General features: G+C 43.2%; 1 protein-coding gene across 1 annotated transcript; it reads right to left on the bottom strand.

The window, feature by feature from the left end:
• Positions 1 to 2,835: 2,835 nt before the first annotated feature.
• Positions 2,836 to 5,396, bottom strand: LOC110729423. The gene is made up of 2 exons (XM_021909160.1): positions 5,115 to 5,396; positions 2,836 to 3,648 (listed from the first exon to the last, which is right to left on the bottom strand). Exons 1-2 carry the CDS (start codon positions 5,394 to 5,396, stop codon positions 2,836 to 2,838), a joined length of 1,095 nt encoding a protein of 364 aa, XP_021764852.1.
• Positions 5,397 to 17,253: the final 11,857 nt, after the last annotated feature.

Genomic DNA, 17,253 nt, shown 5'->3' with positions numbered 1-17,253 from the left:
TTTGTTTAGCTTGTCAAGGCTTGAATAGTTGTAGAACTTCAGCGATTCTTTGTTGTGCTTTGCTTGATTTGCGCAAATTCGCTAAGTATAAGGCTTCGGCTGAGAGATCTGTGTGCATAGTTTATGCGTTTTCTCTCTCTTTTTTTTTTTTTTTTTTTTTATAACTTGCTTACACACTTCCCTGCCCCCCCTTTGTCTCCTCTACTGCAGTCTAACGGAGAAGAAGTGGACAGAGAAGATCCAGCTGAGACTTTTCCTGCCCCCGAATCTACTGCTGAAGAATCAATGGCAGGCGGGAGAAGGAGGCCCTTAGTTTGTCCCGGGCAGTTTAAAGCACCAGAATTACCTGTGAAGAGGCCTCGGCTTGAGGAGGTCCAAGAAGAGTAGACCATAGAAGTCACTTCCCCGTCTCGGGAAGTTAATGTTGAGGTCGTTGAGTCGCAGACTGGTTCTTCACCTCTTCGTCATGTTGCCAAACCGTTTTTGGAGCAGGTTTGGCATGAGGTGGATGTGTTGGGCGTCCATGTTGGGGACACCAGCCTTGCTGAAGCTGAGGGAGAGCCTCGGGTGACTGATGTTGAAGAGCCAAAAAGTAAGGAGGCTCCCTCTACTTCAGCTGCAGACTCGTTCCGAACCTTTCAGTCTGCAGAGATGGGCTTTGGTTCAGCGCCCCTGGTCCCCATTCCAGCGCACGCTCGTGCGATTTTTGAAGATAGGCATGACTCGGCTCTTTCCTACTTCGGAAACCTGAGCAATCTTTCGGCTTTGGAGAGGGCCAGAGCCTGGACGCTGGGTGCCGCTGAGTCCTTGGAGAAGGAACCAAACCCCTTTCTGGAGAATCAGAAGGTGTTGATGCAGGTAGCCTTCCAACCCTTATCTCTTTTCTCTGCTTTACTTTATTTTTGAGAATATTTTTCTAAGTGTTGGACTTCGGCTAGCTGCTAAACTGCAATTGTTGTCTTGCAGGCTGTGCACAATCATTTCCTTACTGTGGAAATGTATGACGAGCTTTAGAGCAAAGCAGATAAGGCAGAAGCGGCTGAAGCCCGAGCTCAACTTGCTGAACTGAAGCAAGTTAGGGCCGAAGAGGAGGCATTTGGGATGAGACTGAACATGCAGGACATGAGCGCTAACTTCCTCTCAGTCTGCCAAAATTTGGAGAAAACCATCTTTCCTTGGCTGGAGGAGGGTCATGCCCTCATCTAGGAGTACGGGGCCGAAACCATTGCTGAATTCAAGGCCTGTATCGAGGCGAATCTGAAGGAGTATGCTGAGTCTTGACGGCTTCTGATTTCTGATCACGAGAGCCAGCTTGCTCAGGTTCGGGAAGAGGCTGAGAAGAAGCAGAGTGACTTGGTAGCTGCCAATCAAATGCTGAAGGAAGCTTTGGAGGCTCAGAAGTCTGAGCTTGATGATGCGAAGAAGCTTCTCGAGATCTGTATTTACACAGAGGAAGAATATGCCAAAGGGTTCGAGAATGGCTGGAAATCAGCTCGTCGCTTAGCCCTGCATGCTGCTCCGGACCTCAATTGGGATTAGGTTGAAGCCTGGTCAATGGATTCTAACAACCCTCGCATCAACGAGGCTAGTTAGGCTGAAATTGACTTCCTGATTCGCCAAGCCAAAGCTGATGCCAGGGAGGCTGAGAAGGCTGCTAATGAAGTGGACACTATTTGTCCTTCTTCTTCTTCAGCAGATGTTAGTCCTTCTGGTGCCCAGGATGATGCTGAAGCCTGGGAATTCAGGCAACCGTCTTCTGAGTCCTGCGGATCTACTTGTGCTTAATCTGAAGACCTGCGCTTCTGCTTTATGCTTTTAGTTTTTGTTTTAGCCTGCCTTATGTACAAACTATTTAACTTGTTTTTGTGTACTTTTGGCAGCTGTGTTTCCGCTTTGTGGGCGGCTGCCGACTTTGAATTTCTGTTTAACATTCTGAACTTGATATTTGTGGTTCTAACTTTTCTAAACGATGAAGTAGAATTTCAGCTCTTTCTTCTCGTTTTGCCTGTTTGAGTATCTTTGAACTTAGTTGTTTTTTCTGAATTTCCTCAAAATTTGGCTAAGTATAAAGCTTCGGCATGAAAATATTTATCCGAGAATTTTTCTTCCTCCTTCCTTTTTGCCTTGCCCATTTTGCTCGGGTTTTTTGAAATTCCCCAAGTATTGAACTTCGGCTTGGAGCTTGATATGTGAGTATCTCTTTCATCCCCCAGAACTTTGAAGATAAGGTCTTCATAGGTCTGAGTTTATTGCTTTCATTCTTTTGGCATAGCCGAAGGTTTTGACTTAGCAACATTTTTGTGACTTAATAGTTTGAACACTAATGTTTGCTTCTTATTTGCTGCCTGGTTTTAATTCATCCGAGGGAACGACTATCTGGGACACAGTGCCAGGGCGATGATTTTCCTAAGTACAAGGCATCATTGTGAAATACTTCAGAGGTGTAATCATCACCCGGAATTGACTTGCTGAAGCACAGGGAATCATTATGCAATGCTTCAGGCATCTTACCAATCCCTATTTTCGGCTATGCCTTAGATGAGCCTATGACCTCTTTGCCGAGAGTAACAAATCCGTCCGAGGTACAGTGCATCATTATGCAATACCTCGAGGTTTTATTCGTTACCCCTATTTCGGCAGGTTCTTCGGCTCACCGAAGTACAATGCATCACTATGCAATACTTCAGACAGTGCCGGGTGTAAACCTTGAATTTTTCAAAAACGATGAAGACAAAAATAATGAAGACACAATGAAATTACGACTAATAGTGGCTCAATGGCCTTTCATTGATTGAAGAAAATGTACTTACATAGATTGTTCTCCCACAACAGGTTTTACACATGATATCTTTTAAGTACATCAGCATTCCAGTGGTTTTTCAACTCAGTTCCATCTAATTGCCGAAGTCGATAAGTTCCTGGTTGGAGCTCATCATATATCTCATAAGCCCCTTCCCAGTTTGCCGAAAGCTTTCCGTGGACGCGGCCTTTCTGGACAACAGTAGCATTCCGAAGAACAAGGTCCCCGACTTTGAGAAGCCTTGCTTGGACTCTTCGGTTATATAACTTGCTGATTCTTTGTTTGTATGCTGCCATTCTGTCTCTGGCCGAATCTTGGATTTCGTCTAGGAAATCAAGGGACTCTTTCATGAGACGCTCATTTTCTTCGGCTGAGAACTGGTTGACTCGAAGACTTTCAGAACCAATTTCCACCAGTAAAACAGCCTCGGATCCATACACTAATTCAAAAGGTGAATGCCCCGTTGCCTCTTTCTCGGTTGTCCGAAGTGACCACAGAGTTTCGGGAAGTTCCTCTATCCACTTGGACTTCTGGTCCTCAACTCTCTTTTTGAGAGCGTTGATTATTTTCTTATTTGTGGCTTCGGCTTGACCATTACTTTGAGGATGACAGACTGCCGAACATGCTAATTTTATTCCGAACTGATCAGTGTACCACTTCAGTGGCAGATTATCAAACTGCCTTCCATGATCGAAGACAAATACCTTTGGGATGCTGAAGCAAGTGATGATATTCTGCCAGATAAATTTCCTGACAGTTTGCTTGGTTATGTTTGAAGCTGCTTCGGCCTCAATCCATTTGCTGAAATAACCAATGTCGACTATCAACCACTTTTTTTTGGTAAGGAGCTTCAGGAAAAGGTCCCCAAATATCCAATCCCCATTGAGCAAAGGGAAGTGGACTTAGGATTGGTTGAAGGTCTCGTGACGGCCGATGGATGACCGGTGCGAATTTTTGGCATTTTTCACATTTTCTCACCAGCTCCTTGGCGTCCAAGATAATGGTTGGCCAATAGTACCCTGCCCTTAATGCTTTGTGGGCTAGGGTCCTTCCCTCTATGTGGTTTCCGCAGATGCCGAAGTGAATCTCCTGAAGTATATAATCTGAATCTGTCAGACCCACACATTTCAGCAGTGGGGCTGAGAAGGATTTCTTCAGGAGTTCCCCATTATGGACGATGAACCTTGAGCTGTTTCTTTTCAATTTTGCGGCCAAGATTTCGTCTTCGGGAAGTTCTCCCCGAAGCTTATAAGCGAGGATGGCGTTCATCCAGCTTGGTGTAGCCTCGACACATAGGACCTCAGATTCTTGGTCGATGATTATGTTTCGGCGCACTTCCACATATATACAGATCAGTTCAACTCCGTGAGAGATGAACTTGCAAGTTTAGAAAGTGCATCGGCTTGAGCATTTTGACCCCTTGGGATTAGCTCAATTTCAAAAGTTCTCAGCTTCGCCATAACGTTTTTTTATTTTGGCGAGATAGGAGATCATGGAGGGCTCTATAGCCTCATACTCGCCTCAGATCTGATTGGCGACTAGCTGAGAGTCTGCCTTTAAACAGACAAGTTCGGCTTTGAGGACTATGCACAACTCTAAGCCAGCAATTGCTGCTTCATATTCGACTTCGTTGTTGGAGACCTTGAATGAGAATTTTAGTGCATACTCGAAGTTTTTTCCTTCGGGAGAGGTGATCACTACCCCTGCCCCCGAACCATTCACGGTGGTTGAGCCATCCGTGAAAACAGTCCAGATCTTCTTTCCCTCGTCGAGTGTTTCCTGATAGGAGCATTCGGCTAGGAAATCTGCTAAGGCTTGGGCCTTAATAGTTGTCCTTGGCTGGTAGTTGATGCTGAACTCGGTGAGCTCGAAAGCCCACTTTGCTAGTCTACTTGATTTTTTGACCTTGCCAAGGAATTTTTCCAGTGGTTAATCTGTCTAGACCACTATTTGATGAGAGTCGAAGTAGGGTCTTAACTTCCGAGCTGCTACCACCATTGCATATGCAACTTTCTCGAGCAAGGGGTAGCGCGTTTCGGCGTCGGTCAAAGTGTGACTGACGAAGTAGATCGGTTGCTGAACCCTTTCTTCTTCCCTCAGCAGCACTGTACTTACTGTGGTGGGGCTAACAACCACGAACAAGTACAGGATTTCCCCTTCAGCTGGTCTTGCCAGCGTTGGGAGATGAGCTAAGTGCTCCCGAAGCTGCTGAAAGGCTATCTTCTGCTCTTCTTCCCATATGAGCTCCTTAGATTTTGGTAGTTTGAGCGCCTTGAAGAAGGGTAGCCCTTTATCCGAGGCTTTTGAGATGAACCTGGACAGGGCAGCCATCCTTCCCGTAAAGACGTTGAACATCCCTTTTTGTCTTCGGCTCGGGAAGGTCAAGAGCTACTTGTACCTTGGAGGGATTTGCATCAATCCCCCTTTTTCTGACCATGAAGCTAAGGAATTTTTCGGACTTCACGCAGAAGACATATTTCTTCGGATTAAGCTTCATCTGATGCTTTCTCAAAGTGGCGAACGTTTCGGCTAGGTCCTCAACATGGTCTTTCGCCTCTTTGCTCTTGACGATGGAATCGTCAACATAGATTTCCATGTTACCCTTTTTGTTCGGCGAACACCTGGTCCACCAACCTCTGATATGTCGCTCCGGCGTTTTTCAAGCCGAAGGGCATCATCTTGTAGTTGTACACCCCGACACTTGTAACGAATGTCGTTTTTGCTCTGTCATCGGGGTGCATGAAGATCTGATGGTACCCAGGAAATGCGTCCATGAAACTAAGCAGAGCGTGGCCACTTGTTGAATCGACTAGTTAATCGATTCTCGGCAAGGGATAGAAGTCTTTCAGACACGCCCTATTTAGGTCCGTGAAATCAACGCACATTCTGCAAGTGCCATTTGCCTTCTGAACCATCACCACATTAGCTAGCCATTCCGGATATTGGCAAGGTTCGATGAACCCCGCGTAGAAGTTTCTTGACTTCGGCTGCGATGTCTTGGTTTTTTTGAGCAGAGTAATTCCGCTTCTTTTGCTTAAGCTTGTGAGAGATGAGGTTCGGATCAATCCCGGGCATGTCAGGTGCTGAGAATGCGAACACATCTCGATTGTTCCGAAAGAGTTGGATTAATTCAACCCGGAAGCTCGGATCGAGCCCTTGTCTGATGTTGACACATTTTTCGGTATCTCATTCGGTTATCGGTATTGATTTAGTTTGTTCATTTGACTCCATTGCCTTGGAGCCAGGCTCTTCTGGTTCGGGCCTACTGTCAATATCAGCAGACCTCCTTTGCTTCGGTTGATCTTCTTCTAAATCTTTCGGCCCAGCCGAAGAATTAGCCTTTCTAGTCCCCAAAGATGTTCTTTTGGATGGGGATCCCTGAGCCGAAGCACTTTGGCCCTTTGGTCTTTTGGTACCCCGCTCCTTTTCTTTCTTTTTTTCTTCCTCATCATCCTTGTCATTGCGGCGACTTTTGGATGGTTTGAGGAAATTGCATTCTCGGGCCTCCCTTTGGCTGCCCAAGATGTTTTCAGAGCGTCCTTCGTCTGAAACGTAGATCATTCCTTGATGGAACGTCGAGACAACTCCCATAATGACGTTGTATACTGATGGGGCATCAATGACCAAGAATTCAGCCATGATGCTCCGCCTTTCTCGGTCTTGGCCGAGGGTAACAGGAAGAAGAATTTTCCCATCTGGATATGAAGAAGAGCCGTTGAATCTAGTCACCGGGTAAGGAACTGGAGTTAGGTGCCAACTCTCCAATTTCAGCTGGTCGAATGCCTTTCGGAAAAGTATATTCGCCCCGCTGCCACCATCTACCAGTGTCCGATAGACGTTGTGGTTTGCGATGCTCGTCATGATAACCAAAGGGTCATCATGGGGGTACACCACCCCCCTGCAGTCTTCGGATGTGAACATCATGTTCGGCACCGAAGACTGCAGCTTTCGGAATTCGGCGTGATGAATCTGATAGGTCAACCCCCTCAGATGGCGCTTCAGCGCATTCCGAGAAATCCCTCCGGAAATAGTTAGGATGTCGTGATTTCCTCCCTCAGGGGGTTTGTCCCTTTTCCGGTGGTAATCTAAATCCTGCCGAGAATCTCTCTCAGCTTTCTTTTCTTCGCGGCGCTCTGCGACGTACTTCTTCAAGTACCCTTTTTTGACCAGCTCTTCAATCTGGTCCTTCAGCTGAAGGCAGTTCACAGTGCGATGTCCACGGGATTCATGAAACTCGCACTAAAGATCCTTCCCTTTCTTTTGATGCCAAGAGGGAGGTGGCTTCGGTTTTTTGAATCTTCCCTCCTCCCTTGTCGTACTAAAGATCTTAGTACGCGGTAAGGTGAGAGGGGAGTAAGATTCGAACTTTCCCAGATAAGGGGCCTTGTCCTTCTTGGGCTCGATGGTCGAGGGAGGTTCTGAGGCTTTTGCCTTCCCTTTCCTCGACCCTGGAACTTTGGCTGGTTGGCCTTTTAGCTTCACATCCCTTAATTGAGACTGCGACTTTTCCTTGTTCCATTCCTCGGCTCGGATGAATTTATCCGAGGCGTCGAGGGCCTTTTCCAAGGTCTGCGGAGGGTGCATGACCATAAAATCCAGAAACTTTCCAGCTTGTAAGCCGTTCCATAGTGCGAATACGGCTAGACTTTGGTCCAGACTTGTGATTCTGGACGACTCGTTGCTGAAGCGAGTCAAGTAATCTCGAAGACTTTCGTCCTCCGTTTGTTGCAGACTCATAAGCTCTGCTGTTGTTTTCTCTCGGCGGTTAGCCGTGGAAAACTTGCTTTTGAATTTGTTGGAGAGATCGTTCTAACCTGTTATTGAGCCTTCTTTCAACCCCTTGGTGATCCATGACTGGGCAACACCTTTTAGGGTTGTAGGGAAGTATTTGCACTAGGTAGCTTCGGACTTGGGGTTAAGGTACATATGCCCCTCGTAAGAGGCTATGTGGTCTTTCGGATCCGAAGTACCATCGTAAGTGATGTGTGCCAGAATTTTGACCGTCGGCACGTGTTCCTCTAATATCCACCTTTGGAAAGGTGAACTGGTAGGAACCATCACGGCCTTTCCCTTCTGTCTTTCCGAAGGAACCTCACTCTTCCCTCTTAGAGAGGTGGAAGTGAGGGTTGTCCCTCCGCATGAAAGTTTTGGGCTAGAGCCTTCAGGATAGGTGAGACGGCTATGAATGTCCTTCTCCCTTTCCCCTAGGCGCTTGTAAACGCTCAGGCGAGAAGCGTTGTGGCTGCTTGGGACGTCCTTTGAGTTTCGGACTGGGGAATTTTCAAAGTGATCGGATTCCCCTTGTCGTTCCCGTCCTGTCTCGGCCAAGCTTTCAGCTCCTTCGTTTCCCCTCCCCTTGGAGAGTGGAATTCGTCCTTCCCCTCCCGAGGCCAGATTCCTTTTCCGGCTTTTCGGCTTCGGTGGGGGTGAAGAAGGAGTAGTATGCACGGATGGGAGGCGTCCACCCAAGGCTTTCATGAATTTCATGCAGACAGCCACGACCCTCGCCACCTCTTCAGTTGAAGGAACGGTGGGAGGAGTTGAATGCATACTCCGCGGAAGGCTATCTTCATGAGCGTCGCTCCCTCTCGGGGAGTTCCCAGTTTAGTGAATTCGTCAAGGGGAAGATCCCTCGTCCAGATTCTCTCTCATCGGAGAGTTAAAGGCAGATGGTTAACGCGACGGTGAGGATGTCCTACCAGTCCTCACCGTTATTAGGCCCATCTTTTTCCCTTTTTTGGAGTTTTTGCCACTCTTAGTCATTTTCTGCGTTGGATAAGATTGGTATGAGATTTTTGGCTGAATTTTTGTAAGTATCCCACAGACGGGGCCAAATTGTTTTGGTAAAAACAATGGGACCTTTAGCAGGTCCTTTGGATGAGTGGAGATGAAGCCTAATTCGAGTGATGATCGAATTGAGGATTTCCTGCATAGTTAAACAAACGTAAACTGGCCTCGGGGGTTGTGCCGAGGAAGGCCCTTCCGATGCCGAAGTCAGTACGTGTGCAAAATGATGAGAGAATAGCTATGCAAGAGTGTTTGTTGCTTGAGGCAATATGAGTGAATGAATGTAAATGTGTATGAGCATGAGCTTTTATACCTTGCTCCAATTGAATGGAGTGGGCTTGAGGAGTCAAATGGGCTGCCATTTGGCTGGGTTTTGTTGACTTGACTTGGCATATGTAGGAGGGTTGGACCTTTCCTTTGGACTTTGTTTATTTTCATTTATGGAATGGGCCCAAATATATAAGTTATTTGGACCCCAAACACTATTTAAAAGGTTAAAAACTGGACACGTGTCGCATTGTTATTTGTTAGAAGATATTGTTCTTTTTTAATTACTTTATTTTAAAAAAAGTCTTAAAAAAATAAAAAACAAAACCTTTTCTCCCTCCTCCTTTCCGCTTTCCCGACCACCTGAACCCCACCACCACGTCTCACCTCTCTAACCCTATCCCCTTCACGCTACTGTCAAGTTGCCGGCCACACCCTCCCCCTTTAGCGTCAAGTCGCCGCCACCCTCTTCCCGCCACCCCTCTCGATTAGACCCCTTGTCGGCAATCGTGAATACCCCCCAAACTAGCCCATCCCAAACCCTCTTTTCAACCCTAAACCAACGGAGGGGGCGCGTTTCGGGGAGGGGGGTGTGTTTTGGGGTGGGCAAAATGGATAAGAGGCGTTTTGGGAGTGGTTTGTGGGTGTAAGGAGGTGGCTATGAGGTAGGTTTCAGCAGGTGCCTATGGGGTGGGTTTCGGGGGCTGCTAGGTGCTTTTCGAGGCTGGAGGGGGGGATGGGGCTGGAATTGAGGCAGGGAGGATGGCCAAAAACGAGGACAAGGAGGGGATGAGAGGCCGGATGCTAAGGGTTTTTTTTTTAATTAAAATTGTTAAAAAAATTGACCAATGACATTATAATACATGTCGCAGGTATCCTATTAAAAAGGTTAACAACAATTCACGTTCCATTTACGGAAGATTTGGGTCAAAGGTCGTATTATTTTGAGATAATCAAAAGATCGTTCCATTTTTAGAAGACCGCTGAAAGGTCATGTTATTCTTGACAAATTTTCCTATTTTATAAGCAAAGGTCAGAGGGAGGAGTAAAAAGTTGGTGTGTCCATCTTTAGTATTACCCATAATACTTCTTCAAGTCAAATAATACTTCCTCATCAAATATTTCAACAATTACTATTTTTGAAAGTTTCAAAAACATTGCAACAATTCCTTATTTGTACATGTTTTCTCTCTTTTTCTCTCCTCATCATATGAGTATTAATCTTTATTTTTCTCTATCTCTCATCTCTTTTTAAAATTCGTGTCCCATACCCTTATTGCAATACATTATTCCAATTGAAGATTACAATCAAGCTTTTATAGGAAAATTGAAAAAAAATATTCAAATTAAAACTACAATCAATATTTATAAACAAGGAAGTTTATAAAGTGGTAAAATATGAAAAAAATAATTCAAAACATATTCAATCCATCTTATAAAAAAAAAGGATGTTTATAAAGTGGTAAAAATAATTCTTTGGATCTAGGTAAAAAAAAATAATAATAATGCTTTGGATTGGAAAAAAAAATTTATATATCATTTTTGAAAAATATATGAAGAAAATTGAGGAATTTTAAAAACAAATATTTTGACATTCGCAACATTAATCTCTAATGAAAAAGCATTGCCCTTAAAAATTGTGTGAAAATATTTTTAATTTATTTTGTTTATCTCCACTATATAAGGGGGGGGGGGGAGGAGGAGGGATGAAAACGTTGGGCCTAATTTAAAAAAAATTTAACTACTAACAATACCTTACTCAGCACCCACTTAATAATTTTTTTATTAAATAAGAATTCAAACTAATCGCAAAAATCATATATAGCATATGCAAAATAGTAGATATTTATTTTTAACCAACAACAACAAACCGAAAAGCAACTTACGTTATGTCTCGACTTCCTAACTAAGTGCAAATTGCCAAATATATCCATTAAAAAAGATCAATTAAAATGGATGACAATAACATTCAATAAAAAAAAAAAACATATTTCAAGGAAACTTAAATAACTTCCATTTTAGAAGGAAAGTCAAGTAAAATTTGTTAGATTTAAAAATTCAACAATCTTAAATTTATCCTCATCTCTATAATGGATTCGTAATCCAGCCTCATCTCATCATGCGTTTGCGAGTACAAATTTAAAACCAACCTAGCCTTACCATCTATTTGGATATATCCACACCTAAGAAAAAAAATTTGTTGTTACGATATATGATGAAGATTTGATTTGATTTGATTAAGATATTAGTTGGAAAAAGATACAAATATGTTAAGTTGTGATTGTAGCTAATGTTCGTTATGTAATTATCTTTTACACAATTATATATTTCGGACAAGAGCCATGAATACAACCAAGCGATTATTCCTCACAATTATTTGACATGGTGTCGGAGCCTGGTTTTCTTTAATTTACTCAATACACCATAACAGTGACTGGAGATCCACCGCCACCACCACCTCTACTACCATCAAAAGTAGAGCCAAACTTACCAGTTTACCTCGATTTGCAAGATCGACCAGTTGATTTTATAACCCCGACTCACCTTAAAGGTGATAATTATGATAATTGGGCTGCCGATATAAGTATGGCATTGAAAGCACGACGTAAATTTGATTTTTTGGATGGAACAATACTGGTCCAACTCTCCCATGTACTCAGTCGGATTGGAATACAATTAACACTATGCTCGTGTCTTCGATAACAAACACCATTGATTCGGAGGTCAAATCCATCCTGACAAAATACCGAGATGCAAAGAAACTTTGGGATCATCTTCAACAATGATTTGCTCCTGTTAATGGTCCATGAATTCAGCAATTGAAGTCATCCATTTTGAGGTGCGAACAGACGAAATCAATGTGTTTCGAACTACTATAGACAATTGAATGCCTTGTGGGAGGAGCTTTTTCGACACGAACCCATAATTACTTGTTTTTGTTGTTCACAGTGTACCGCCGGTGAATTACAAACCTAGAGATGAGAGACGCGGAAGCTTCATGATTTCTTGATGGGGCTAAACTCAGAGTATTATGCTTAATTGCGGGCCAATATCCTTTCCCAAGAACCCCTGCCATTGATTGATTAAGCATATCAATTGGCCATCCAGGATGAACGTGTTCGCCTCGCCAAAGTTATTTTAGAAGACAAGCCATCGGAGGCAGTTGGTTTTGCAATTAAAGCCACCACGGGTGCTGGCCGTGGGCGTGGCAATGGTGGTGATAGGCCGGGATGCTCCAATTGCAAGACGCCTGGTTATGATGCATCCGGATATTGGTGGTTACTAGTGTGCTTGCATTGTAATAAACGCGGCCACGATGTAAGCGGCTGCTATGAAATCCTCGAAGGGGTGGTTTGATAGAGCCAGGACTGATGGTTCTGGGCGTGGCAGGGGGAGCTCGACTAGGCGGGGGTGTGGGTCGGTTCAAGCTAATGCGGAAAACACTAATACTACAAGGCGACATTAAGTAGTAATAATATAATGGTGTCGCAAATTCGAATTCTTCTCAGCTTTTTACTCTTAACTAGTGGAAAGCTATTGCAGTCTTCTTTGGTAATACGAAGGTTCCTGACAATCGTTTGAATGGTGAGTTTAATATCAAAAAATGGATAATTGACACTAGCGCTACGCACCATGTTACCATAGATGAGTCTTGGTTATTTGATGTAACCGATATAATTCATTGGCCTGTTGGTCTTCCCAATGGTGGGACAGTGCTCGCAAAGAAGGAGGGGTCGATTCGATTATCGGCCTTAATCACTCTTAAACATGTGTTATATGTTCTGTAATTATGTTGCAATTTGCTTTCGATTTCACAATTAGTTGAAGATTTAAATTGTGTTGTCAAATTTAATTCTTCTTTGTGTGCTATAAAGGACCAAACGGGGATGCTGATGGGAACGAGAATTAGGCAAGATGGACTTTACTACTTCGCAGAAGCTAAATCGGTGCAACATACCTTGGTGAAAGGAGCAATTTCATCTTTTGAGTTATGGCACTAAAAGATGGGGGATTCTTTAGAGAATTTAGTGAAGTTACTTCCCCCTGTAGTTGATTTTAAGGGTAGTCTAAATAAAATTGTGAAGTTTGTTTCCGGGCTAAACATCCTAGGGAAAAATTTCCTTCTAGTGATAGTAGAGCAAGTCGTATTTTTGAAAAAGTGCATTGTGATTTGTGGGGATCATATAGACATGCTTCGTCTTGTAGAGCTCGTTATTTTTAAACTATAGTGGATGATTTTTCCCGTGCGGTGTGGGTGTATTTGTTGGATGAAAAACCAGAAGTTTTTCGTACTTTTATGAATTTTATTGCTATGGTTGATCGTCAATTCTCATAATCTATAAAAATTGTTCAAAGTGATAATGGTACAAAATTTACACATATTGTTTGTGTTTACGTGATTATTTTACCGTTATCGACATATTGTTTTACACATCTTGTGTTGGGACACCACAACAAAATGGTAGAGTTGAGCGAAAACACAAACACATTTTGAATGTAGCTCGTGCCTTGAGATTTCAAGCTCACTTGCCGATTTATTTTTGGGGAGAGTGTGTCCTTGCCGCCGCACATTTAATTAACCGAACCCCATCTCCTTTGTTACACAATAAAACACCTTTTGAAATATTATTTGGCTTCCCTCCATCTTACAATATCATTAGAACCTTTGGTTGCTTGTGTTTTGCTCACAAAAAAAAACGAAGGGTGATAAATTTGAGAGCCGGAGTAGGAAATGTGTTTTCTTGGGATATCCATTTAGCAAGAGGGGGTGGGCCTTGTATGATCTTGACAAGCGGGAATTTATTTTGTCGCGTGACGTGAAATTTTTTCAGGATGTATTCCCATTTATTGATTCTAATATGGTGAACATTGAGCCGGAGAGGGTAGTTCCAATGAATGATGATGTTGTGATTGACAACGACTTTGATGATGATAGAAGTATAGGGGATGCAAATGATATGGAAAATACTCCCAACCCATTTGGCGATAGGTCGCACGAGAACAATCAGTAGCAGCCGTAAGGCTTGCCACAGCAGCAGGCACTGCCAGAGAAGCTAGCCTAGTCAACCAGGGCCACAGTCAGCCGAGCCCACTAGTTTAACAAGCGCGCCAGAGTTAGGGAGGGGTTTTCGCAGCAAAACTCCTTTGGTTCTTTTACGAGATTATGTGACTTATACAGTAATTACAAAAAAAAGTCCATCTTTGCCTACTCCGGTTTTATAGAAAAAATCAGGTACCTTGTATCCTATAGCACACTATATTAATTGTGATAATTTTTCCGTCAATTATCATAAATTATTGGCAGCTGTAATTTCGAGTCATGATCCAAAATCTTTCAAGGACGTAATGAGACATGAAGGGTGGAGAAAATCAATGCAAGAAGAAATCCGAGCTTTAGAAGATAATGGAACTTGGGCATTGGAGGAGCTACCTCCCGGGAAATGAACTCTTGGTAGTCAATGGGTCTATAAGACCAAATATTTTTCCAATGGAGATATAAAACGATTGAAGTCGCGATTGGTGATTTTTGGCAATCATCAAGCAGAGGGTATTGACTACAATGAGACTTTTGCTCCGGTGGCCAAAATGACCATTATCCGTGCTTTTCTGGAAATAGTCGTCTCGAAGAATTGGGAACTACATCAAATGGATGTACATAATGCCTTTCTACATGGTGATCTTGAATAAGAGGTGTACATTTTATTACCCCCCGGGTTCGAAAGCTCGAATCTGAACTTGGTGTGTCGATTGCGGAAGTCACTATATGGTTTGAAGCAAGCTCCGCGTTGTTGGTTTGCAAAGCTTGTTACAACTCTAAAAGGGTACAAGTTTCTTCAATCCTACTCTGATTATTCCTTGTTTACATTCACTAAGGGGCATGTTCAGATTAATGTGTTAGTCTATGTTGGTGATTTCATTATTTCCGGCAATGATTCCGCTACGTTATTGGCTTTTAAAGCTTATTTGGGTGATTGTCTTAAAATGAAAGATCTAGGGCTCTTGAAATATTTTCTTGGCATTGAGGTTGCACAAAGTGTGACATTTTTATTTCTGTGTCAGTGTAAATATACGCTAGACATTATTCTGAGGCTAGCTTGATAGGTGCAAAGCCTAGTGACTTTCCAATAGAACAAAATCACTGATTGGGACATGCAAATGGTGCTTTAGTTGTGGATCCGGAGGCATACCGTTGGCTTATTGGTTGGTTGGTTTATCTTGCAGTGACATGACCGGATCTAGCCTATTCCGTGCACATTCTATCTTAGTTTATCCAGAGTCCACGAACAAAGCATTGGACGCTACCTTATGTGTGGTTCGATACTTGAAGGGTACACCCGGGCAAAGGGATTTTGCTTTGGGTTGACAATGATTTGTCACTTTAGGGGTGGTGTGACTCAGATTAGGCTGCTTTTCCAATCACTTGATGATCATTGACAGGTTGGTTAGTGTTCTCTGGCCAATCTCTTGTCTCATGGAAGACAAAGAAGTAGCATACGGTTTCGCGGTCGTTAGTAGAGGCAGAATGCCATTCTATGGCAGTTGTAACTTGTGAAATGAAATGGTTAAAAGGTTTGTTATTGAGCTTGGGAGTGCATCATCCAAAGGCTATTCCATTGTTTTGTGATAGTCAGTGAGCTCTACACATTGCTAAAAATCCAGCTTTTCATGAAAGAACCAAGCACATCGAAGTTGATTGTCATTTTGTGCGAGATGCCGTTACTGATGGTATTATTGCTCCATCATGTGTGTCTACAGATTCTCAGTTAGCTGATATTTTTACGAAGGCGCTTGGAAAACGATAGTTGGATTTTCTATTTTCCAAGTTTGGCATTCTAGATCCTCACCATGATCCAACTTGAGTAGGGGGGTGTTATGATATATGATGAAGATTTGATTTGATTTGATTAGGATATTAGTTGGCAAAAGATAGAGATATGTTATGTTGTGATCATAGCTAATATTCTACATAATTATCTTGTACATTATTATATACTTCGGCCAAGAGCCATGAATACAGCCAAGCGATTATTCCTTACAATTATTTGACAATTGTGCAGGTTGATATGGTAAACTTTAAAAATTAAGAGTCTACAACATAAAAATGTTAAATTCTTCTAAAGAGCTAGAGTAATTTAATTAGAAATTGTAGGTAAGTTTTTATTACATGGAGGGGTAAATTTTGGCCACTTTATGTTAACTCTAACTTGCACCTAAGTTATAACATTTATGTTGGGTTTACGATGCGTGAGCAACGTGCGGAACCAAAACCCGCCTAGACCGCATGCATAATTAATATAACTAAATAAATAAACATAAAATTAATAAAGCAATAAAGACATAAAGAGGGAAAGAGTGAAAGAATGAATAAGACATTCTTACCCTCGTAGCGTGCTTCACACAAACCCGGAAAGCCCTAGACATGCAGGTGCGAATCCTTCTACTTCGCACACCCACGCGCCCAAACATGGCTCCTATCTCGTAGCTTAGATGAGACTGAGCCAAAATTGAAGTTTTACGAACTTAAAGGTTTTCTCACGCTTTTAGCAGATGCTTTATTGAGTTCTGCTCAAAATTGTGTAAATCCCCAACTCCCAAGGTTGATATTTATAGGCAAAGCATTCCCAAAATCCTCAATCATCTTTCCATGTGGAAGAGTTGATAAAGTGAGAAAATAAGCAATTAATTTAATTCTAAATGAAATTAAGTGCATAAATCAATTAGCAAACAACAAGTGGAAAATGGAGAGAGAGGGTAGGTGAGGACCACAACTCCCCTTGCTCCCCAAGTAAACCTCTCCCACCAAACCGACCCCAATAGAGGAGCGCCGGCTAGCGGGATGCCTTGGTCACCAAGGCTGCTTGCGCCTGGTGCCTTGGCTAGGCCTGTCAGCCGACCTACACATCAGCAAGCTACGCAGCATTGTGGGCTACTGTGTGCTGGCGCTGCTATCCCGCGAAAGGCCTAGCAAGCCTTGCTGGCTATTGGCCTTGCTTGCGGGGCTGACAGCTCTTGTGGGCTGATGCTAGCCTTGCTAGCATGCGGGCTGAGGTCTGCTCGTCCATCCAGCACGCACATGCGGCTACTAGTCTTGCGGCCACGACCATGCATTAGGCAAGCACTATTGCTAGCCTTATTAGCCTAGCCCTCGTTCGGCTAGGCCAAATGCGAGGCTACGGCTTTTTGACTTGTTGTTTGACTTATTCCTCGTCTCGTTGATTGCTAGAATCGACTCGACGTTCGACGCTCTAAGCTCGAAATCCGACGTCTGAGTTTATAAAATCCTTATCGACTTATTTAATCTTTCGGATTAATTCGTCGCCTTTATTGGATTACACGATTGGGTGTGACCCGTAGGGTTCAGACAAGAGCATGCTGTAAGATTAATTATATATTAATCT

Source organism: Chenopodium quinoa, unplaced genomic scaffold, assembly GCF_001683475.1.
Source record: "Chenopodium quinoa cultivar QQ74 unplaced genomic scaffold, ASM168347v1, whole genome shotgun sequence".
In the NCBI taxonomy this organism is placed as follows: Eukaryota; Viridiplantae; Streptophyta; class Magnoliopsida; order Caryophyllales; family Amaranthaceae; genus Chenopodium; species Chenopodium quinoa.
The sequence above is the reverse complement of the archived record's forward strand: the minus strand, read 5'-3'. Positions and strand labels throughout refer to the sequence as shown.

Excerpts from the sequence above, each read along its gene's own strand:
- LOC110729423 (XM_021909160.1), bottom strand. The coding sequence starts at position 5,396 with ATGGAAATCTATGTTGACGATTCCATCGTCAAGAGCAAAGAGGCGAAA. Across the intron at positions 3,649-5,114 it reads AGGATGGCTGCCCTGTCCAG|CTCCTTACCAAAAAAAAGTG; the intron begins GTTCATCTCAAA and ends CTTTTCCTGAAG.